The 23,882-nt window shown below is 39.7% G+C and overlaps 1 protein-coding gene across 1 annotated transcript; it reads right to left on the reverse strand.

Moving 5' to 3' along the window:
* Positions 1 to 12,624: 12,624 nt before the first annotated feature.
* Positions 12,625 to 22,898, reverse strand: ndfip2 (Nedd4 family interacting protein 2). Its single transcript, XM_031291635.2, has 8 exons — positions 22,621 to 22,898; positions 18,141 to 18,372; positions 17,424 to 17,554; positions 16,851 to 16,938; positions 16,321 to 16,445; positions 16,158 to 16,224; positions 15,934 to 16,040; positions 12,625 to 15,586 (listed from the first exon to the last, which is right to left on the reverse strand). Exons 1-7 carry the CDS (start codon positions 22,645 to 22,647, stop codon positions 15,937 to 15,939), a joined length of 774 nt encoding a protein of 257 aa, XP_031147495.1. The 5' UTR covers positions 22,648 to 22,898; the 3' UTR covers positions 12,625 to 15,586; positions 15,934 to 15,936.
* Positions 22,899 to 23,882: the final 984 nt, after the last annotated feature.

Genomic DNA, 23,882 nt, shown 5'->3' on the forward strand with positions numbered 1-23,882 from the left:
CAAAGCAGCCTCTGTTCTTCATTTTGTGCCCCCCACCACAGACGCCTTCACCCTCCTCCTCCCACCCATTTCATGCCTTCTCCCTCCTATATCCCTCTCTCGCCTCTCTTCTGTGTCTCCATGTCAACCCCCTTCACCATACTCTATGCTCCATCCTCTCTCTCCCTCTCTCTCGCTCTCTCTCTCTCTCTCTCTCTCTTTCTTCTGTCAGCCTCCTCCCTTTCTCCCTCCGCTCTCTTAATTCAGCTCACCTCTCCTCTCGCTCATCGCACTTCGGATGTTTATCAGGGGGAGATCAGGGGCTGAGACTGCAGCAAAGGGACCATTTTGGTGTGTGTGTGTGTGTGTGTGTGTGTGTGTGTGTGTGTGTGTTTCGCTGCATGGGATCAAGAGAGAGGTGTCAAAGGGGAGTGTGGGATGGGATTTCCACCCACATACACAAAACTAGGGAAGATCGCTTTCCAGATCAGCGAGGGGATACCTGCAGTGTGCAACTCATGTGCAGGTGATGCTGCCAGGGTTTCAGTGGGTTTGTCCTTGTAAACATCAGATTCTGGAATAAGCCCTTATGTGTACTTAATGAGTAAAACAAAATTAACTAAAATGAAATATAAAAAAAACCATGGGTCTATTTTTGTTATCTGGTGGTGTATCTTTCTAACCTTTGCCACACAGTTGTCACAGTGCAGCAGTGTAGTTTGCAGCAGAATTTAGTTTTGTGATGTGGAGCATGATTGGTAAATGTCAATCTTTAACACCACTCCCTCAGAATTAAAGAGAAAAGACTCGCTTTTCTAACCAAACATTATCCAGACAAAGTTAGCGACTTTAGCTAAACTGTGTGCTAGCATGTTCGCCATATCAACTTTTTTTTTATTTTTATTTTTTCATCGTTCGCCATATCAACTTAATAAGGTGAAATGTCAATGTTGTGTTTACAGCTTGTTCCGCTGCCCCCAAGTGGCCCAGAAAAAACGTTAATGCAGCTTTTAGTTTTAGATTAAATATTACAGATTGATAGGTAGCTGTGTGAGAATATGCAGAAGAACTCTTTCTAAAATTGTTTAAAGCCCCAGTGTGTAACGTTTGTAGTTGTTCATTATTAGAATCTGTATTGCCCTTCACAAACTTGTCCTTTCCCATGAATATTTACCACCACCATCAATTCCAAGTATTCCTATTGGCTTGGAATTTTACATTTGCGCTTGCATGAACTGGGGTAGACGCTCCAGAATGATGTGCCATCTTGAAATATGTTAGCCGGTAAGGGACATACAGGCTATACTGCTCCGCCTTTCGCGTTTTCGACTCACAGCTGCTGCTAATGGGTATCGTCGCTTCCCGGCCCCGGCAAGTTTGAAGAAGGAAACATGGAGGACCACACGTATTCAACAAAAATCCAAATTTCAGGAACAGGAGTCTTCTTCTTCGCCCAGAAAAAGAAAACGGATATTGAAAAGAGCAATAGACCGGCGTCATCAGAAAAAAAGAGTGAACATTGGAGCTGCTTTAGACACTGCAGTCTCCTTTTCTTTCTCTCTCCTTTCCGTCAGGTGGCGTGCGTGCCCGCTCGTGGTGTGAAGCGTGCATCCGCGCCACTCTCCGACATGAACTCATCCATGAACTCTAACAACCACGGCTGATAGACGGCCTTTTGTACACCTTCACTTTTTGAAGCGTGAAGGCTACCATAGCTGCAATACTGCGTGAGAGAGTTGATTGCAATATATGATCTCAACGCTAGATGGGAGTAATTCTTACACAATGTAGCTTTAATACTGGCTTGTAATTCGGGATTGCCTGTGATGACATTTGGCTAGGCGCAGAGGTAAACTAGCAGTTTTGACAAAAAAGGAAGGAGTGAAGTTGAAGAAAGAGGGTGAAGTCATCTGGCTAGATGCATTAATTGATGGATCCAGGGAAAAAACGGGATGAGCAGGGGGAGATTGTAGGTCAGAATGTAAAGTTGGAATTAATTAGGGCCCATCGCAGGGCAAATGAATGGCTCATTGTTGTCACGCACAGACAGCAAGGAGGAACAATCTGGGCTTTGTGCTCGGAATTCACCTCTCTGTCCCCCTCTTTCTCACTGAGTGCATACATACATGGTAATGTTTCAGCATGCAACACAAAGAGGAGGGTAGTTACATCATAAAACCAAGATATGATGATACTATTCTTAAAAGGTAGCAGTAGTTAGTCTTTGTTTATTCCAACACTGCATGATAAAATCTCAATCTTTCAATATTTTTCCACATAAGATAAATAGCATTGTCCACAGAAAGTTTTTTTTTTAATGGGACAATTAATATTTACACCCCAAATTATTTGCCTTGATAACTCATATGTGCATGCATCATTTGTGAAGTAATGTATATGAGCTGTAGTAAGACTGAGGGCTCTGTTTGAACTCAGCAGAGGGGAGAATGGGACAGGCAGGTGGCTCTTATCTCTGGCAGACCACAGCATGGGGACACTCACTGCATTGTTTTCTCCCTCTCACTCACACACACACACACACACACACACACACACACACACACACTCACAAACACACTCTAGCGCATGCCGGCTGGCTTGGTACCAACCATCTGCCGTGGAGGACAGGAGCCTTCCACTCTTTGGTGGTGATGTATGGTGTCTGGCTGCTACTTGCCACCTCACCCAGCAGTCACAAGTTCAACACTTCATCATATAGAGCCAGAAGTGGGTCAAACTCCAGCATTGCTTTGAATACTTTGAGTGTTTGAGTGCATGACTTTGTTGGCCCGCGAAGAACTACTAGAAGTTGCCTTTCATGATGGAATTCACCAAGTCAATGGTATATCAATATTATAAATTTGGAGTCTTGGATGATGGTTTGTAGCACTTTTTTCTGTTGAATACTGGTTTCTGAGAGCAGCGGATATTTATTTAATAGAGTGTGATGGCAATGTTGGTCTGTTGGTCCACCACTTTGGTCTAGACTGACATATGTTTTAAATTATTGAATCGCTATTACATTTCTTACAGACATTACTGGTTCCCAGAGGATGAACCCTAACAACTTTGGTGATCCTCTGACTTTTCTTCTAGCGCCACCATGAGGTTGACATTTTCGGGGGGGTTTTGTGAAATGTATGGAAAATTATTGGATTAGATTATTGGATTACCATGTTCTTTTTTTCTTCACATGAATGGTCCCCAGAGGATGAATCCTAATGACTGATGATCTCCTAACTTTTTCTCTAGTGCCATCACCAGTTCAAATTTATGACCAAATGCCTGCTGAACTAATGGCATTACCACCAGCTGTACTTTGCGTTTTGTGCTAATTAGCAAATGTTTGCTAAACTACAATGATGAGCATGGTAAACATTATACCTGCTGTACATTGACCCTTATTACACTTCCTGCACAGTTGTCATTTCAAGAGGAAGCACTAATCTTATCACTATCATCCTAACTCATTTGATAATTTACCACTTTCCTGACTTTAAGGAAACCAGGTCAAAAATGTTTTTGTCTTTGCCTTTAAAGATTGGTCCTATTGACTCTAGTCCCACATTCAATCTCAGCTGTCTGCAAGCGGATTGGAGAGCATTTGCCAGTAAGTGCTGTTTATTGCTTCCAACTAATGGGGATCTTTGCATCGGAGAGACTGTAGACAACCTCTCCTCACCATTGACATCTTGATAAGTGGAAAATTGGGCCTGGAAATGGAGCTGGAGAAGGTTTACAGAGTCTCTCCACCCTGCATAATTGCAGCCTCGAAGCTGGCTGTAATTAATCTTTGAGAAAACTTGTCAAATTATTAATAGGGCCCTTAAGTGATGGCCCTGAAAGGAGGCCACTGTTCGGAGACGTAGGAGAGGGAGCGAGAGCTTTTGCAAGGGCTGTTTACTGTGAAAATACGAAGAGGTCGCTCTCCAGGAGTTCCACGACTCCACGTGTCAAAGCTCTCCACACATGAAGGAGTTAAAGGGAATGTAGGTCTCTCTGGAAACCAGAGAGCTCAGACTCGAAACTTGAAATGTCATCAGGTATAAAGTGGGCTGCTCTGTAGACACTAGATGGAAGATTTTTGTCAACGCACCAAGCAGTATAAGGCTTTCGGAGAGAGATGCTGCAGATATACATAAGAATTCCTGCTGTTTTCCAGCACATGGGCAACACTCTTTACCCTCTCTGCCTCTCACCACACCCCCTGCTCCTGGTGAACACAACGACCATTGTTTTTACCAACAGGCCACCTCACACCATCCCATTCACACGTTTGCATCTTTACAAGCCTCAATATAGCTGTGTACAAGGAGGAGAACTCTATTCAAACCTATATATCAGTTGCAGTTGCTTGAATGTGTCACGCATACAATATCATGAAATTATTTCCAGTAATTTGCCCATCAAAATTTATTTTAATTCCAACAGGAAATTAAATCAGAAAGGAACCGCCGCAGCTAGTATAATGCTCGTCTTTTATTAGAGTTAATTATATTAGTGTAAATTTAACTGAACTTATAATACACTTTATAGTCAATTCCATGCCATACTCTGTTGTTGTTAGCATGGGTACTTATTACATGCTTGAGCACAGTTCTTCAACTTTCATAAAGAAACTAAATGAAAGCAAAACACTGACAAACTGAAACAGACTGCACACTGAAAATAGTGACAAGATTAAGTTTTATGTGAATCCGAAGGCCATAATCCTTATTGTCAATTCCTCAGGAATGAAATCCTAGAAGAGGCAGGTTCAGTGAATACTGGGGCACAGAAAATGGCATTTATTTCTAAATTTGCTACAAATGAAGAATGTTGAGATGTTTGTTTACTTCCACTATATTATTCTTTTTGGCATGGTAATCATTTAACTTTACAATAAGAATTATAGGTTGGAAAGAAAAAAACGCTGGTACACCTGGTGGAGCTCTTTGTCTTTTTAAATCATTTTGGTTATCACTGCTCATGCTAAATACCTAGTTTAAGTAGTTTTTCTCTGCCTTAAACATTAGCTCTTGTTGCTGTTGGGAACAAGCTACAACCTGGACATTTACTTATATAAAATGTGTCCAGATTAATGAGCCATTGCATCGTTTGGATATTATTCCTCAACTGGCAGACCTGAGGTGGCATCCACAGGAGACTATGTCAATATTTGCTGACGTTGAGCTTGTGCCAGTGTGCATGTGTGTGTATAGTATAAGTGTTGTTCCAGAAACACAGTGCTGCATGGGAACAAGGGATAAATGGTGCAGAAGTCAAACAAAACATGAAAAAGACAGGTTTGTTGTTCAGTCTGGGACTAACTGCTGTCTTCGAGCAAAGAGATGTCACTTTGGGTGTAGGTTATACAGTATGTGCTGCTGAGGCTGAATGTCACCTGCTTTGGCCCTTCATTAGCAATATTAGCAGCTAAAAAGTTGTTTTGGTGGATTTGTTGCACATGTACTTGCGCAATTCCTCCCACAAAAACTGTGCACACACCTCAACCACATTCTCTGCAAATGTGAACAAAGTTTTTGCCAACAAAAACTGTTTAGGACCTTTTAAGACCACGTAATGCCATATTGTTTTGCTAGCTACTAAGTATCGCTTTATACGTAAGCTAAGTACGCGGGTTAGTTAGTGGTCTCATATTTGATAGGATAAAATCATATATAGTAAATATAGTATTATTGTAAAAAATACTATTTTGACATATATTTAAAATATAACAATTAACAGGGACAGACAATTAGAACTTGGGTTTTTATATTTCAGTGTGTCTTAAGATGTGGGGCAAATTCTTTTTTTAGTCCCTTTTTGAATCTATTTTGGGTCCAAATGGGTGGGGTTTGCCTGACAGGATTATACAAAAAAGTTTAGACAATTCCCGGAAAGAAGTGAAGTAAGCTTGCCAGTGCAGGACAACCCACCCACAAAGAATTACCACCACACTATTCATTATACAATATTTGGTTAAAGACTTTGCATCCCATTGACAAATTCCTTGTTCTTCTTAAAGAGATAACCTACAGGCCACATTGGTGGTTTCACATTTGTGGGAAATGCCTCAAAACCCCCTGTTTATGTGCATGTATGTGTGTTTGGAGGGGTGTGTTGTGTGTGCGTGCAGTCTTGTGAAATGTCACAGTCCCATGCTTGACATTCAACAACAGACAGGTATGTGTGTCCATTCTTCCTGTATGTATGAAAGATGCCCCGAGGCCCTGCTGTTTGTAGTGACTCCTAAATGAAGGAGGCGTGTGTACACGCGAATGCCAAAAAGTGGATCACACAGCCATTCTGTTCTTCCGCAACACCGTGTTTCGTGCCCACTTGAAAGCAGCGCTGCATTGTGCCAAAGAGATTACATATTTCCTCACCTAATGCCACAGGGTTAAGAAGCTTTGCTTTTGTGTGGGCGATTGAAAGGGGTTCAGTGGTGGAATGAGTTTAAATTCACAGAGACAATAAAGAAATAATCAAGCAGAAACTTTAAAGGAATAGTTTAACATTTTGGACTTTCTTAACGAGATCTACATCGGAAGATCAATACCATCTGTCCATCAAACATGAACCTGGAGCCAGGAGACGGTTTCAGAACAGAATCATTTGTATTGCATATGCAGTGAGTGAAAGCTCAAACACAAAACCATCTGTACATGGAAAGAGTTAAAGTCTTTGTGGTTTTACAAGGCTGATGCATTGACATTTGGTACACTTCTGTGTATGATCGGATCTCTTCAGTGGTTGTCTATAATTAAAGTTGGTTCATATCATAAGTGTGATAGGATAGCTGTCACACCACAAACATTTTCTTTCCAGGAAGGCATTAAACCTGGCCACTGGTTACCAGGCAATAGTTCCAGCATCTTGTTATTTACACATTTTTGGTATGTGTACGCTGTACGGCTTAAACAATATATGTTAAAGGGGCTTGTACTAGATATTCAGAACATTAATATAGCAGCAAACAAATGTTTTCTATGCAAAGATATAGTGGAGTAATTGCGTTCTGAGCAGAGAATAAGTCACACTCCCTCTGTGTGTTGGAATCCAAGTTTATCTGTTCTTAGTTTTGGTAGGCGGTCCGGCAGCGCGTCATGTCAGTGCATGTGACCGTGAAAAAACTTGGGTGTTTCACGTGTTAGTGAACGGTCTGTGAGAGCCATGTGGAGGCAATCCCAGCCCGCTGTTTTCAGTATTTGTAGGTGTTTTTAAAAGTTTGAAGAGCCTGCAAGCTGTTTCCCCCTGTTTCCAATGTTTATGCTTAGCTAAGCTGATCGACTCCCTGTGCTAGCTCCACAGTTAAGGCACAGGCATGAGTGGTATCAATAATCTCATCTAACTCTCAGCAAGACGTTAGATGAGAATGTCTATGTCTAACTATTTTTGGAATGTTTTGGACCTATACACCAACAAATGTGAAGGTCCTCAAGTCATCTCATTGATCACTGTTTTGTCTTTTGTTCTGAAACTATTACACTTACCACACATGCTTTTTGGCTAAGGCAATCTGTTTGCTATGAAGAAACACCCACACACCAGAAAGCTGCTGAATGAGCATGGTGAAGTAGACACACACTACACCAGTTGGTTTTCACCTTGACACACACACACACACACACACACACACACACACACACACACACACACACACACACACACACACACACACTCGGTAGTAGCCAGGCAGCCGAGGCTCTCAGATATGCTGTTGACAGAGATTATCAGTGCAGTTCCCTGGCTGCCTTTCTCTCTCTGCATGTGACAGAGTTTGCTTTGGGCTGGAACTACACCCTGACAAGGCTCCACCTGGTCAGAACGTGGGCGAGAGGCTTTCAGATAGAGAGACGGATAGCGAAAAAGGATGAGGAAAATGAGTTCGGAGACAGGAGAGGGCCCCATAAAGGAAAACATTTGCAAACCGGAAGGGAGTTATGTAAATGGGTCAGTCATTAAGGCCTTCTAAAAAAGAGGAGGCCAGATTGGGGCCAGGGGAAGGCGGGTAGGCAAGTAGGGAACATAAACCCATTATGTGAATAGGCTTCTCTGTTCAACGTAAGCTCCTCTTTCTTTTCCTCTTTTTTTTTTTTTTATACAGTCTTTACTTAAAGGCTAATATCAGCAATAAGAATATCTTAAAGTGGTCATTACAGTATTTCCCAGAGCAATGAGGCTTCTACTTGACTCATCCTTTCAGTCCAACGTCTCGGACACTGATTGTTATTCTGTGTGCTTCTGTGTTACTATGGTTTTCAGCTACATCAACACCACAGGACTTCACGGTTAATTCAGAAAACCTATGCAGAATTTGTTCTTTTAAATGAATATTTACATCTAAGATGAAGCACATACTGTATTTGGCACCATTTGAACTGACAACGTCGAAAACCTTTTGTCTGTTTCTGCGCAATTGACGCCAATCCATGATATACAGCGTATATGGCTTTGTGGTGCCGTCGACAATCAGCCGTTGTAGAGCCAGTTCTGACAGCTCGCATAGCTGTCAGCGACACGAAAAATAAGGAAGAGAGAGACAGAGGGGCGGGGGGGCAACATCCTGTGTCTAATGTGACACCTATCAAAACCTGGTGTATAATTTACACAGGAAGGGAAGTGCAACACCTGAGCCCTGTCTGTCAGGAGGCAGGAGACAGCTTGTAGCTTCAAATGTTTCACAATGAACAGGCAAACGTGGTCTGGCACATGTAGAGGCCCTTCTCACAGCACGGAGAGTGCTCAAGTCTAGTCTTGAGTGAGGTCATGAGTCCAGATTCCTGCACTTTTACTTTTTTACTGGCTTAAACAGGATCAAACGGTATTGATCTCCACTTTAATGACACTGCCAGAAGTCACTGTCATCCATTACGTTGAGGTGCAGAGGGCAATGGGATAAATTGGATCTGGATCGCTGATTTTTATTTTCTTCTTCTTCTTCTTCTATAAAGATTAGAGCCTGCAGGAGCATGAAGATCACAGGAACCTCATGCCGCTTTTACTTAACCTGTAACATCTCCATTGGAGCCAAACCTCAACATAAAGTCTGTGGTTTTACATACCAGCTCCCCTAGGTGAAGGGAACATGTGCAGGCACTTCCTCCTTGTGGTAAAACATGGAATGACACTATTACCACCCTGCAGTTTTGTTTTAGTGCTAATTAGCAAATGTTAGCATGCTTAAATAAGATGGTGAACATGATAAACATTATACCTGCTTAATATGTAAGCATTGTCATTATAAGCAGCTTAGCATGTGTATGTTACCATTCAGCACAAAGCCCTACTGTGCCACAAACTCAAAAAAGCTGCAAGCATGGCTGTCAACTCCTAGTCTTGTTTACATGTAACTAGATTTTTTGAATTGAAATAATAAAAAATACTGACAGGTTTTTGATGAAAAGACATTGTGGAGAATATTATCGCAGGGCTTGATTGATGGTACAACGCTGCATGAATTCTAGGGCTGCAACTAATGATTATTTTCATAGTCGATTAATCTGTTGATTTTTTTTCTCGATTAATCGATTAGTTGTTTGGTCTCTAAAATGTCAGAAAATGGTGAAAAATGTGGATGAGTGTTTCCCAAAAGCCCAAGATAACGTCCTCAAATGTCTTGTTTTGTCCACAACTCAAAGATATTCAGTTTACTGTCACAGAGGAGAGAAGAAACTAGAAAATATTCACATTTAAGAAGCTGGAATCAAAGAATTTTTACTTTTTGTTATGAATTCATACATACACAGTAAGCTTTCACTTAGCAGCTTTAGGAGAATAAACTAGGCTGTAAATGTTTACATTTTAAGCTCACTTTTAAGTAGGGTTTCCCCCAGTGTATTGCAAACCTGGTAGCCCACCGGGCCTAAGCCACTTGGAATTATTTTTTTTTATTGTATTTAAAGACTTTTTTTTTTTTTTTTTTAACTACAAAAGTTTGAAACTTTTTTCAAATCTCCAGTTATCTGGAGATTTGAATTGACAGGAATCTGTCTTATAGCTTTTTTTAAATTTCGTGATTCCATCCGTGATTCTGTTATCACAGAAACTATTGTGCTCTACATTAATGCTGCCATCAGTCTGTGACTGGCCCCAACCGGGCCCTTGTCTGAAAAAAACACTTTCCACCGGGCTAAACAACTTTTCTGGGGGATACCCTGAAGTGTTTCAATTTGCCAACCTTCATCAGATAAATGTTTGACGCTACACTTCCAGATACTAAAACTGATAAAGGTTGCAAGTGTCAAATACAGTTTCCACTTTAGTTTTTTTTGTGTTTTTTAATCAGATCATCTGTCTATTTTAGGCTGCAACCAAAATGTTATTTTGAGCGCAGTTTGTCAATCTTGAGCTGACAGAGAGCCACTTAATGACCTAGTGATTTTTCTGCCTCCTGACCAGTGGTGTCTTCTGACATACTGTAAAACCAAGCTTTTAGATTTTAACATGGGCAGCTGTGTGAGGACAGAGGGCCTAGTTAACAGCCTGAGGCACTGGGCTGTGTGGACATTGATCTAGCAGAGAGCAAAAAGCACTCCCAGAGCAGTGCTAAAGAGCCCCTGGCTTATATTTATCAAGTCTCTCTGCGCTGGACTGCTGAACTCGGATCAGTGGTTAGGTCACACCACCATTTAAACTTCAATAAAACGACAAGAGTAAAAAATGGGTCACAAATCACCAGTGTAGCAGCACAGCAGACTTTTAGAGAGACTAAATCATAAATATAAGATATCCGATCATCAATGAAACAGGAGCTATCTAATAAAATGGGATAAGAGGTGTTGAATCAATATTTCAGAATACTCTGACTTTTAGATTTTATAGATAATAAAAATGTTGTCAAAGACGTGAGAGCCACTCAACTGAAATGATCTCACGCTGGTCCCTCACTCCCAGACTTTAACAATATTAATGCTGCCTCCTTGACGAGTCCCTTTGCCTCTATACTCATGAAACTTAAATTGAATACAAAGGACTTTATTTTTCAGATGAAAAAACACTAATTCACTTTTTATCTCAGCTAAGAGAAACAAGGATCTTGTTGGTGGAAAAGAGGCTAAAGATGACCCATAAATAGAATGAAGCAATGAAGTTAACAGAAACCCCAGAGACACGCATAAAGAAGGACGTGCTTGAGTTGAAGAGCTTTGACACTGATAGGAGCTTTGACCCAAATACAGAACGTGTACTGAGCTGCTAATGAAACTACTACAGTAGAATCTTACAAGCAGTATTTAGCTCCATCTGGTGGACGCAATGACTATAACCGGTCATGCCTATCACACATATCATTGTGTTTTAATTGAAAGTATTGGGTGGTCTTCTCTCCAAGAAGGATGTGATACTCACTGGTATCTCTTTATCTATGATGCTCTTATTGGGAAACTACCTTACAGAACTTCTCTGTCTCTCAGAGGGACATTATCAGACTCGCTCTGCTGACGGGCTTTTGCTTCATTTTCCACAAGCTCGGTCTGAACTTGAAAAAACTGCCTTTAGTTTTAGTGCACCCCGACTCCTGGAACAAATTACAGCCTCTTAAGACAATTTAGAAATCTGGTTTTAAACCTGCAAACTTCTACTTGTAACTGCTTCACATAGTTGTACTTTCTTTTGCATCGTGCAAATCCATTTTCCAATTCAGAATGTTTTATTGTCTTTCCATATGAGTCTTACGATTGTATTTTCTGTGTTCTGTTTTTGTCTTTGTAATTTGACTTGATGACACTGAAAAGGAGGGTCGCCCCTCACTGATCTCTCGAGGATGAATGAAGGTTGAGTGAATGAGTGAATATGAGCAATGTTCATCATCGTAGTTTAGCATGTGGTGACATTTGAAGTGCATCTGAGGCTTAAGGGAACATCATTAGTTTCTAAGTATTTGGTCATAAACCAAAGTAATCATTTCTCATTTGTTTTCTTAAAGGCATTGAAGCATTGTTGTCAGAAGTTTCCCCTCTCCATCTACACGGCTTTCCTTGTGCTTAACGTTTTCTTTGCCTTTAGTGGTAAGTAAGTAAAAGTAAGTAAAGTTTATTTCTATAGCACATTTAAAAACAGCTTGCGCTGACCAAAGTGCTGAACATAGCACATTAGCCACAGGGTCATAAAATAAAAATGAAATACTTCATGAATACTTACAAATCAGTGATTTAGGCTAAAACGACATCAAAAGACAAACATTTATTTACAAACATAGCAGGATAAGACAAGATGCCTGGAAGGCCAATGTAAAAAGGTGAGTTTTGAGCCGTGGTCGTGAGCAGCCTAGCTGCTGCATTTTGAACCATCAGTTAATATTGGTACTGTTGGTACCACATTGGTAGTTAATGTGTGCCCAAATGCCATAAAGATAACGCACATGCATTTCAGGGCTTTTTTTTTTTTTTTACTTCATGTAGTTATCGTTTGAACATTATATTTTCTTCTTTATTGAGCTCTGAACGGAAGGCCTGGGGGGAGATAATGCAACAGAGAAAGGCCCGTGAAGCTGGTTTAGGGTCAGTTTCACACTAAGAGCCTGATGATTGGCTGGATGATAGCCATTAAGTGTCCATGAATTAAATGTGGACGCCTAAATACTAGCTTGCTTCTGAGTTACACTGAGAAAATTCAGGTTTTAAATGCAAAAAAAAAAAAAAAATAGAATCCAGAGTCAAACTTAACCGACTTTTGAACTTTATTGGCATTTCTTTTTTATTTGTCAATTTCATTCCAGTTACGATAAATGCACAACTGCTTCAGAAGATATTACAAGAATTATCTTAAGACAAAAAAAAATAGTTTGGCTGCCTTCTCATTTTTTCTTTATTTATTTACAAAGAAATGTAACTGTACTAGATTCATTCTAATATTACCCCACTCATTCAGGTGGACAAATCATGCAGCCAAGCTTTAATTTGTTGAAAGACCTTGATATTGCAAAAAAGTTGGATATGACCAGAAAAAAAAGCATAAAAAAAGTTGGGCAATACTTAAGCTGTCACAGTTTAGGCTAAAAGCGATGAAACAAGACACACAATAACAATATTATCATTATTGAAAAATAAAAAGTGCAAAAGGCAAATTATCCATTGGGGATGATTAAGTATTCCAGTTGTAAAACTTGGATGGCGAAGATATATATATATTTTTCTTCTTTTCTCTGTCCACTACAACAAGTTAAGCAGATTCACAAATCATACTGTACAGAAGTTCTTCAAAGTGCAAATATTATGAATTGGCATAAGCTGGTATATACATTTTGTTTTCTGGATGACAAAAAAAAAAAAAAAAAAGAGTTAGGCTCCATTTTCATGGCGCAAAAGCTCAAAGACTACTGCACTCCCACTGGACTGTACCCCCTAACTTCATCGCTGTTACTCTTAGAGAACCTATGGCAACATCTGCTGATGTCATTCTTATCTTATCATATATTAAAAAGTGTTTTCCTCCACATAGAATCCACCTTTCTAATAGGAGCTATGTTACATCACCAAAAGCTTCTCGCACAATGAAAAGAACATTTTAATCTAATCATAAAAGCTAAAATCTCAAAGAGAGATCCATGTGTTAGGTTTCTCGAAATCATGCACAACATGCCCGAACCAGTCACATTTTAATAGCTTTTATTGCATTTTTCTTCTGATTTACTGGTAATTTAAATCCTTGTGTTGGCAAGTGTGTGCAGTACACACACACATATTGTGCAGCTTGTTCAAAGGGCACCTCAGCTTTATCCCAAAAATGAACACCCGCTTCACTCTGGGCGGAACCTGATCTCAATCTCTAATGGTGAAACTATTCCATGATCACAGGACTTTAACTCCACGACTATTGTATGTCATTACAGAGAACTAAATTGCATACGACTCTTTTGTTCCAAAGAGTCTTACTCAAGTGGTATTTAAAATGCTTATTATCGGTTCCCCTTCCACAGCACTGAAGCAGGAGCTCACTTTCCACATGGTCCTGCTTTTGGGCCACTTTCCACCGATCAGCCTGGAGCAGCCTGTGCAGTCTAGAAACACTGATTTGTCCAAGGAGCCTCCACTGATTAGCAGTGCTCCTCCGTAGCTTACACACACTGTTTTACCAGTGTGGAGTTTGAGAAGAACAAAAAGCAGTTTGTTTTACAGACCTGTTTCGATAAACTGAGCCCCAGAAAGGTGACAAATGTGTGTTACTGTAACATATGGTTAAAAACGGATTATGAAGTTGTTGTTGTTGTTTTTTGGTAGTTAGGCAGATGCTTTTTATTTTTCTTTGATTCAAACAGAGCAACTGTAGCCCTCTAAAAATGTCATGATTGATGAATATCTTCACTGCATAGGTCAGCTTAGCATGACAGTTATCATTAAAAGGCAAAAAGACTAGGAAAAATGTATGGAGATCTTATTGCGCACATGTATCACATATATTAGGCTCCGTTTACAAAGTTTTTTTTTTTTGTTGTTTTTTTTTTTTTTTTAGTAAATACGCAAATTTTACCGACTTTCATTAACTGCCTGGCTTCCTCTTTTTCCGTTCAGTGACTCACAAAGTATCAATAGAAAAATTGTTTCCTGTTTCAGTTAGTTCAAAACTCCCAAAGTTCAAAGTCAGGGCTTAATGTAACGATTGGTTGTCTCGTTAAGAAAGAGTTTCAATTTATTCCAAGCTGTTTTCTGTCCTTTGTCATATTTTTCCATGTCACGGTAAACGGAATCAGCGTGGGCGAGTCGGAAATTGTGTTTGTTTTAAAAACACTAAATGCATCTGGGTCTGTGATATGTAAACCGATCACTGCATTACTCTGGTTTTCCTTATACATGCACATTTGAGTGCCCTTGAGATGAAAATCTTCCATCTTTCCTCTCGGCTGCCTAACTGTTTTCCGGGTAGAGAGGCTGAGATGTTAGAAGGATGCACACTGTCAACTAAAGTAGACCGACTTTGGCCACGCTACACATTAACGAGGGCGTAAAAATGCTACATTTAAAAGTAAGACTTGTTCAAAACACCCTGAACTTAAAAAATGTGGAATGGCAAAGCTAGTGCTAAAACTGCTCGAGATATATTGTAATGTGCAAAAGTCGTAGACAAAGCTGGAAGAGGAGATTTGAACATTGAAGGCTCGGAGTAGGTTTCCGATTGCTGCACCTTTTGTCTATTTTTAAAATTCCAAATGTCTTTGGACAGAGGTTTTCTCAAACATAAGCTGATTACACAAATGAGCTAGAGCAACTTTTGTGTTTCTGACATTTACGACGCTGTTTCATTGAAATAGTTTCATTGTGCTTTCATTTAGCATCTCTGCGACTCCTAAAATATTGGATATCTCATTATGGGAGGCTGAATTCTTGACACGTATGTGCGACTGCTTTTTTTTTTGTTCAAACTGTGTTTAGAATCAAAGGAAAATGGAAAATGAGAAATGAAAACGAAGCCAGAAGATAGATCATCGTAGACTCATTTTTTTCGGCTCGGTTCAGAAGTTCAGAGTGAGCCGTGTTATGCTTTTAATGAGACTGGTAACACTTTCTCCCTACGTCTTTCCTTTCTTTCTTCCCCGTCTCCTCTCTGCACTGCAAGGCTCCTCGCTCAGGTTATTCGAGGGGGAGGGAGGGAACTTCACGTCGGAAAGGAATGGTGATGGTGTGGAAACCTGTGGGACGTTATATAAAAATCATTAGAGCAGGCACGGGCTGGTTACCGGTTTCAAGGTATACCGTGCTGCGGTTTGAAAAAGTCACGGCCTCAAAACAGGACGGAAAGTGCAATTTAGAAATCTCTCTCCCTGTCAGTGTGCAGTGTGTTTGAAAATGAAATACACTGTGTTCAATGGAGAAAAAAAAAATTGTTTTTTTTACCCAGACATTTAAAAATAATACATTTTAAAGCTGTTATTGCAATACCGTGATATCTGAAGGTTATCATACCGTCAGAATTGCCAGTAGCAATAGCAGCGATATTGTGATTTATTTTTTATTTTTAGAAGAGCTTTTACTTTACCTTTTAGTAGAGGAAGAAGAGGCGTGTTCTATGAGAGGTGGCCATATTCTCTGACATGTTGCGGACTTTAAGATAGTTAACGAAACCCCTGAAGAACAGCAGGAGACCTGTGGAGGGAAAGCACAGTTCAATTCACAACAGAGATCTCCACTTGCGAGTCGGCAAAATGTCAAGATGAAGGACTTAAAAATGAATTAAAAAAACATTTTTAACATTATACTCACCGAGCAACAGGAAGATCCACCAGAGCCAGTACTGACCATTAAAGTAGCCAGTGAAGTAGTCGGAGAACTGGACACAGAGATCATCACTTTCAGTATTTTTTTTGAAGAGGTTACAATTCAATTCAGCACTGATATTGCAAGAAAAAAGCAATTGTCAACATACCCTGACGATGAGAATCCACTTAATGAGGGAAAGGCCGAATCCGCAGATGGCTCCGTAGCGTCCTGCGATGGTATTAGTCAGACAGAAGGAAAGGCAGAACCCAATCCAGTTGAACAGGAAGGCCACTAGAGGGACAAACACAAAGACATTTAGTCATTTTGCTTTACAACAACAAAGAAAGAAAATAGTCATGACAATTTAACAATTTTTTAATTAATTTTCTGATACATTAAGGAACATTTATTTATGTAACAACAACATTTAATTTACATTTTTTGTCATATTTTAGTTTGAAAATGGCTATGGGAATTTTCAAAATGAAAGCACTGGGAAATTGATGTTGAATTGGAATGACTTTTAGAGATGGAGGCTGATTAGGACAACTTAAAAAAAAAAAAAAGGCAACTACATAACTAAAACACTAACACTTAATGCTGGCCTTGTCTCACTGGATTACACTGGATTTGAAAAAAGGAAAAAGAATAATAAATAACAGAAGCATTAAAAATGTTATCATCAGACAGACTTACTGAAAAAGGCCAACATGAAGATTCCATCGTTCCCAACTCGAAGCTGATCAGCGTCACTGAAATCATCTCTGGGAGGGAATTCCTCAGCCTGGACACACGCACACACACACACACACAAACAAAATATACATATGAGCCTGGTTGAAAACATGCGGTAACAAAGTCAACAGATGGGTTGCAAAACACGTTCGAGCCCTGAGAGCTATTTCATTCACGGGCGTTGCCATCTCGATAAATGCTCCATCAATTCTAAAAATAAAGGACTCGTGATGTGACACTGACACAGTGTAAAGAATACAGAATATGATGACTAATTACTACCGTGTATTTTGTTCTTACATGTCCGTTGGCTGGGGTAGTTTAGATGTAGCGTGCTTTGAGGTAAACCCCACTCTACGGACATGTAAGTCAAATTATACACACGCCACAAGAATAGCTTGCAAATATTATAATGTAGCCCAGGTCTGAAATCTATACTGCTTTAATGGAAGAACGTTGATAAAACAAGCCCATAGAAACACAGAAAATGCGACTAATAGCGAGAGGAGCATTTGTGTGAGCGTTGGTCCTCACCCGTGGCATCACCTCCACAGTGGAGGTAGCCATGGCGGCCGCTTTGGCCTTCTCCGCTTCGTCATATGTGGGCAGTGATGTGGCGACACTGTAGGGCGGAGGCACTGGGAAGTCACCACGGTAACTAGTCTCTGTGGGAATGACAGAGAAGGAGAAGATAAAGGGAAGAAATGGGACCGCATGCAGTATCTAGCTAAGTAGCTTCCCATAATGTGGTAATGTTGTCATGGAAATGAGCACTGACTCATGAGTTAAGACGCTCCAGAAGTTGCCTCGAAACTGCTGCTGTTGCTATTTTAGGAAGCATGCAACCACACAAAAAATGAAGATGCAGCGAAGAAAATGTACAGTGTTTTCCCTAGGTTTGTGGAAGACATCGGTGCACATATATTTGGTGGGGGATTTAGGTGTCCTCCCTCAAGAAAATGTTCCATTTTTCAAAAAGAAAAATGCAATTTCCGATCATTTTGGACCATTATTACTATTACCATATCTATGTTTAAAACATTGTAAAATCTAGAGAAGATAATTAAAGACAAAACTTGCTTAAGAAGTCTACTGGGGACCAACTACAATCATTAGATCCGAGTCATTTAATCCAATAATGTAGTTAGTTTTGAAGCGTAGGTGCTGCCCAAAAGGGCTTGTGCGCCTAAGCTGTGTAATGGTAGGGAAAACCCTGGGCGTGGACAAAATAGGAAGTAATCCCGTACTTACCGGGTGCTGCAGCGGTTGCTCCCAGGTCAATGGAGGCGTAAGGGGGTGGAGGTGCCTCCACCTCCCCCTGAGTCCCTGATCCCGATGCTTCCTCTGCTGCTGCTGCAGCAGCGGCAGGCGCCGGGCCAGTCTGGTTCTGGTCCCGGCTGGACCTACCAGCCTGGGCTGTGGCAGAAGTACAAGGCTGCTGCTCACTGGTTGAGGCCTCCGAAGAGTCATCCTCATTGTCCAGCTGGAGAAGAGGATGATACGAGAGGGGGGGGGGGGGATTAGAGGAATCGGCACAAGCAGATCAGCTGATCAGTCAGCCAAAAAGTGTGGCTGCTCGAGGGCATGTTCACACTGTGCAAGTTCCTAAAACCGGCATCAATCTTGTATTTTTTTGCCAGGCAGAATGGACGGCAGAAGAAGATTGTTATTTTTAGCGACGTATTTAGCCACGTTTTTTTATAGTCGGACATTGGTACTGTTTTCTGATAGCGGGTAGTTATTATGTAACTAAATGAGCACAATCTGTTTTTGTTTGTCAGCGCAAAATGTGGGTCATGCTGAATCGATTTTCAAGCTGAGTGAGTGGGCAACACAATATTTGTGGAGGAACAACTTTCAATGACATACAGTATGTAATAGGTTACATCTTAGTAGTGGGTTACATCTTAGTAGTATACATATATTACTGGTACTGGTGGTCTACCATTTCTCCACTGTATTCCGATTGCCTACCTCCAAGGGATGTAAACCAGCTCCATTTTATCTCACTGATGACAGCTTCACTCTTTACTGCTCACTCTCTTTACACTGTATCAGAGCGGTATTTATTTACCACTAAAGCAAACAGAACATTTCCTACTGCCGCTGCTTCACATTAAAAGTGTTAAACTGGTGGCTTTTACTGTGAAGCTGCCACAGAATATACAACGCAGGATTATAACTGGAACTGCTATTTGGAAGTATGTGTTGGAATAAAATGACTGGGGTACATACTGTATGTCTGCCCGTGGCAGGGTAAGAACTTAACCGTTTGCCCTCAGCAGAATGTTTGACACTGTAAGCACAAGAGACTACATCGGTATGTCAACAGAGGAAGGTCTCTGGAAAAGTGATACACATGTAATCATGTAATCAGTTAATAAGCGTCCCCGCCACAGCTGATAGAGTCAGTTACATTTTTGCCAGACCAAAGAGCCAAACACCCTCTGAAATTACAGAGGGGCAACGGGAACATGGCGGTTACAGAGCGACTGGCGGGAAATCTGGGTGGGCAAAGTGAGGGAGTAAATCCTCATCACCTTCTCTGTGACTTTCATTAAGAGGTCCCCTCAAGAAAGTTAACTCAAACCCCGACAGCATTATGCAACCTTGTGCTCAATAATATCAATAAAGCTGATAAAAATCAGCAGCACATATATTGTTGTGGCTTTATGGTTCATTCACTGGTATCTCACCTTAAGGATAATGCTACACTACCCAGTTTTATAAGATAACAACCACAGGCTATCCGTGTGTTATACTTCTGACACAAAGCAAAGATTAGCAAATGCTATCTTAACGTGGCTGAGCAAGTTCAACTCGTTCAGAGCTGTAAAACTAAATTTCGGAACAACGCATGTGAAAAGGATAAGTGACGGCTGTAAGAGCAGATTTCTAGAACACAATGTCCAAGTTGGGATGACATAGTAGACTGTTGTTTTGCTGACCTGTGTTGATAGACCAAACATAACCCTTCCGGTTCTAATGTTTTAGTCAAATAGCTACCTTTATTGAGATTGCAGTTTGCTATTTTAGTTTTGGTGTTAAAGGGTAATTTCGTTTTTTTTTTCAACCTAGACCCTATTTTCCTATGTTTTTGTGTGTAAAAAGTGACTGATAGGTGTAACCATAGATATAGAATAAATTGTTCTATATCTATGGGTGTAACAATCTTTGAAATGGGTCCAGTATTGAATGAAGTGTATTTTACGATGCTAAAATGACTTACTTAAAATGTTTATTTTATTTTTTATTTTATTTTTATTTACATGGAGTCTGGTGGCTTTAACAAACGCAATTTCGCAGATGTGTATATGTTCAAAAAAAGGATCTTACTCTTTAACAGAAAGGACGACCTCCTTAGAAATCCTTTCCCTAATGTCATCAGACACTTAGAATATTAATCTGAGCCTGTCAGTGGCAAAACAAGCACTTTTGTGAACATAAATACAAGCTGCGCAATTGCCCTATAACTGTATGAAATGTGACATTGTAGCTTGTTTCGCTGACTGCCGACAGCAGCGGTCTTGCTTAATACTGGACAAATGTCAAAGATTGTTGTTCCCATCAGTCACTTAGACACAAAAACATAGGAATATAGGGTCCAGGTTGGAAGAAACCAAAGTTAGCCTACCCTTTAAGCTTGCTTTAGTTTTGACTACAAATAGGTTGAAAGTTTGTTTCCATCATATTGCTTTTAGCTTAGTCTGAGGCTGCTTGGCTTCTGTCAAGTCATCTCCTGACCTGTCTTTTTATTCCCTATACTGCTTTTTAATCCATTTTTAGATTTAATTCCCTCGCCTAACTTCCTTTCTTTTTTTACTTGACGTTGGTTTTTATCATGTCAGTTGCTTTGTATTACTTTTTGTATTGTTGTTTGTCATGTACTTTCTATTTATGTAGCCTGATGTTTATCTATAGGCTACATCGTGGCAGACTTCAAACCATCTGTAAAGCACTTTGGGTCAACTTATGTTGTTTTAAATGTGCAATATAAATATAGATGACTTGACATGTTTAGTTCACATTTTCCATGACAAAGTGGCTATAGTCTTGTTGTGGTAAAACACCACAGTGCAGATGGGGAAACACCCTTCGTAATAACAGCTGACATCATACTGATAACTAAAACGTCACAGGTAATAACAGGAGATCTTAATCAACTACTGACCCAAGAAACAGTCATAATTAATAGGAACTTTGTTCGTCACCATGCAGATAAAAAAATCTAACATTCAAATTCAAGCCACCTTGTAAAACTCCACCAGAGCAGGGTCAATGTACAAGGCAGTGAGTGACGACTGGCTTGGATTCGAGGACAAAGCATAACGCACCCCTGCGCACAGGGGATTACATAAAATCTTTATAGCCACAAGCTTCCTCGTGTGTCCAAATATACCCAAAACTCATGCAGGCCCACTCAGAGCAGCAGTGCCCCATACTTGCAGAAATCCAAGTATTATTTGGAGAAGAATAAGACAGCTAGAGGGCAAAATGTGGGAAGGAATGAAAAGTGTATGTGTAGGCATAATGAAAGGAAGACCGGGCTGTCTACAAACCACAACATCACATGTTGGTCCGGACGTGTTGAACATGTAAATTATCTAAATAATCCTTGAGAATCCATTGTCTAAAACTTGATTTTTGTTGTTGTACTAATGTTATTTTTACAAAATAATTGTTGTTGTTGAAATTGGCACTTTGTTCAGTGTTGCAAAGTTAGAGCACAATGCTGATTTGCTTTGGTTCATGTGGTATTATCACACTCGCATACCCAGAACCACAGGCATCAGAGCACAAAGCGGACGTTTATCTCTAAGTGGCCGGAACCGTTACCAAAATACCTTAGCCACTGTTGTTACTTTATACGTCTGGTAACACTTTTAGAACAGCAATACATTCCACGTTTAAAATGCCAGTTAACCCAAATATTCACCATATTGTGAGGTTGCCCTTTTTTAAACTCAACATCCGCATTGCTTTTGACTAGTAGGATATCGGGAACACAACGTTTACTTGCATGAATAACTCACTGAATGTCTTAATAACATGTCTTAGTAAAATGTCTGCTAGGAGATGCAATATAGTCACACCTTGGAAAATATATTAGTTACTCAGTTGTTGTTATCATTCAGTTCACAGGACTCTTACTAGCTAGCACTTTGGACTTGAATACCTAACCGGGGTGTTTGCTAATATCACTTGACTAGCTAGCTAACGCTAAGTGGCTTTCAAAAGTGCATTTAAGCTCACGTTAACGTTACAGCCGGTTAATAACTTCCCCTGCTAACGGTAACTTACAGCTAAGCTTCTTTACACTTGTGTTAGCTTGTCAACAGTCGTGTAACTTAACAAAGGTTTCATAGTTAGCAAGTAAGTATACCCAAGAGAATGTATAATACGTGTGTAACACAGTTCAGGATTATATATATATTTAGGACGTTAACTTTCGAGGCCTACAATATGCGGAAGTGCTTGAGAGGCTAACTGCCATAACAAAACAATTCGAGAAAATAAATAAAGCAAAAATACAACAGAAGTAATCATTCAGAAGGAAACTAGCATTAATATTACATGTTTTGTATTCGTGACTACGTAATATAGCTATAGTAATATTCTACTTGAATAGGTTTTTTTTTAATGCCTTAGCTAATTCTAGCAAGGCCTTGTTTCCTGTGACAGGCAGGCCAAGCTATCAAACGCTGTTTTGATCTCATCTGTCCTCACTCACCACTTGGTATCGGCTTGCTGGGTCCATCCCGACGAGATTCAGCTGGCAAGCAAGCCAGCCGAGAAAACAATAGGGGAAATCTAAGTTGTTGTAAACGTTACTCCAAAATGTGTATTACAGACAGGAGATACTTCTCCCAAACAACGTAGAATTACACGACACAGACCGATGACAGAAATGGCTGCAATCTACTGTGTGTGTGTGTGCACATACAGTCTATGCTGTGCACTCGCTTAGAAAAATACCGAGTCAAACTTCTCATGGAATCTGATACTTCCTATCAAATATTTCAAAGTAAAATATATAAAAACGCTACGTAATTTCCTATTTTGAGTAACAGAAATAAAATCAAAGTAATAATACATTAATTAGCAATAACCTCCGAACTCCGGGAGCTCTTCCTTAAAAATGTTAGTAAGTAGTATCAAAGGTAACAGTACTCATTATGCAGAATGGCTGCTTTAACCGTGTTAAGTTTTTGTATATATACAAAAACAAGTTTTTGTATATTTACAAATATACAAATGTATTTGTGTTAATGAAACAGTAATAATATAATATTATATTATTATGTTTCATTAACACATTACTTGGTCAACGTAGAGACAGTTTTAACTAATTTATATACTCTAATATATTGTTACATTTAATTCATCATATTTCTTTACATTTTAGAAACTGATATGTTCTGAATGTAAAATCTTAATTTGCAAAGTAAGTAGGGAGCTGCCATTCAATATAGTGTTATAATATGTAGTCTTATATATCTTACCATACATACCATAAAATGCCACTCTAAAATGTAGTAAAGTAGCCTAAAATGGAAATACTAATACTAAGTACTACCTCATAACTGTACTTAAGTACATTAAGTACTACTTTAAATGAATTGTGTAGTACTCACTCTTAGTGTGTTAGATGTTCTTGTGAACGTGATGTGTACTTGCCGTAAAAATTTTGTATATTCTTTTTGAATGTGATTGTGACATTTTTGTAGAATGTATTTTTTGGTGCAGTTGTGTAGTGTTTCAATCTGTGTGGAAATGTGAAAATGACTGTTAGATGCTAAGCTTTGTTTTATCTTTTTTTTTTTTTTTAAGTGGTCTGCTAAAAACAATTTTTGACGGCTTTAGATGTTTTATTTTGAAGGCCAAGTCCAATTATTTCAATTATTTCCGATTTTAGTCTGACTCTGGCTAACTTGATGGTGGGGGTTGTTACCGGAATTCCACGGATTGAGCAAGCGTGATGACGCAATGCAT

This window comes from Sander lucioperca, chromosome 24 (assembly GCF_008315115.2).
Source record: "Sander lucioperca isolate FBNREF2018 chromosome 24, SLUC_FBN_1.2, whole genome shotgun sequence".
Classification (NCBI taxonomy): Eukaryota; Metazoa; Chordata; class Actinopteri; order Perciformes; family Percidae; genus Sander; species Sander lucioperca.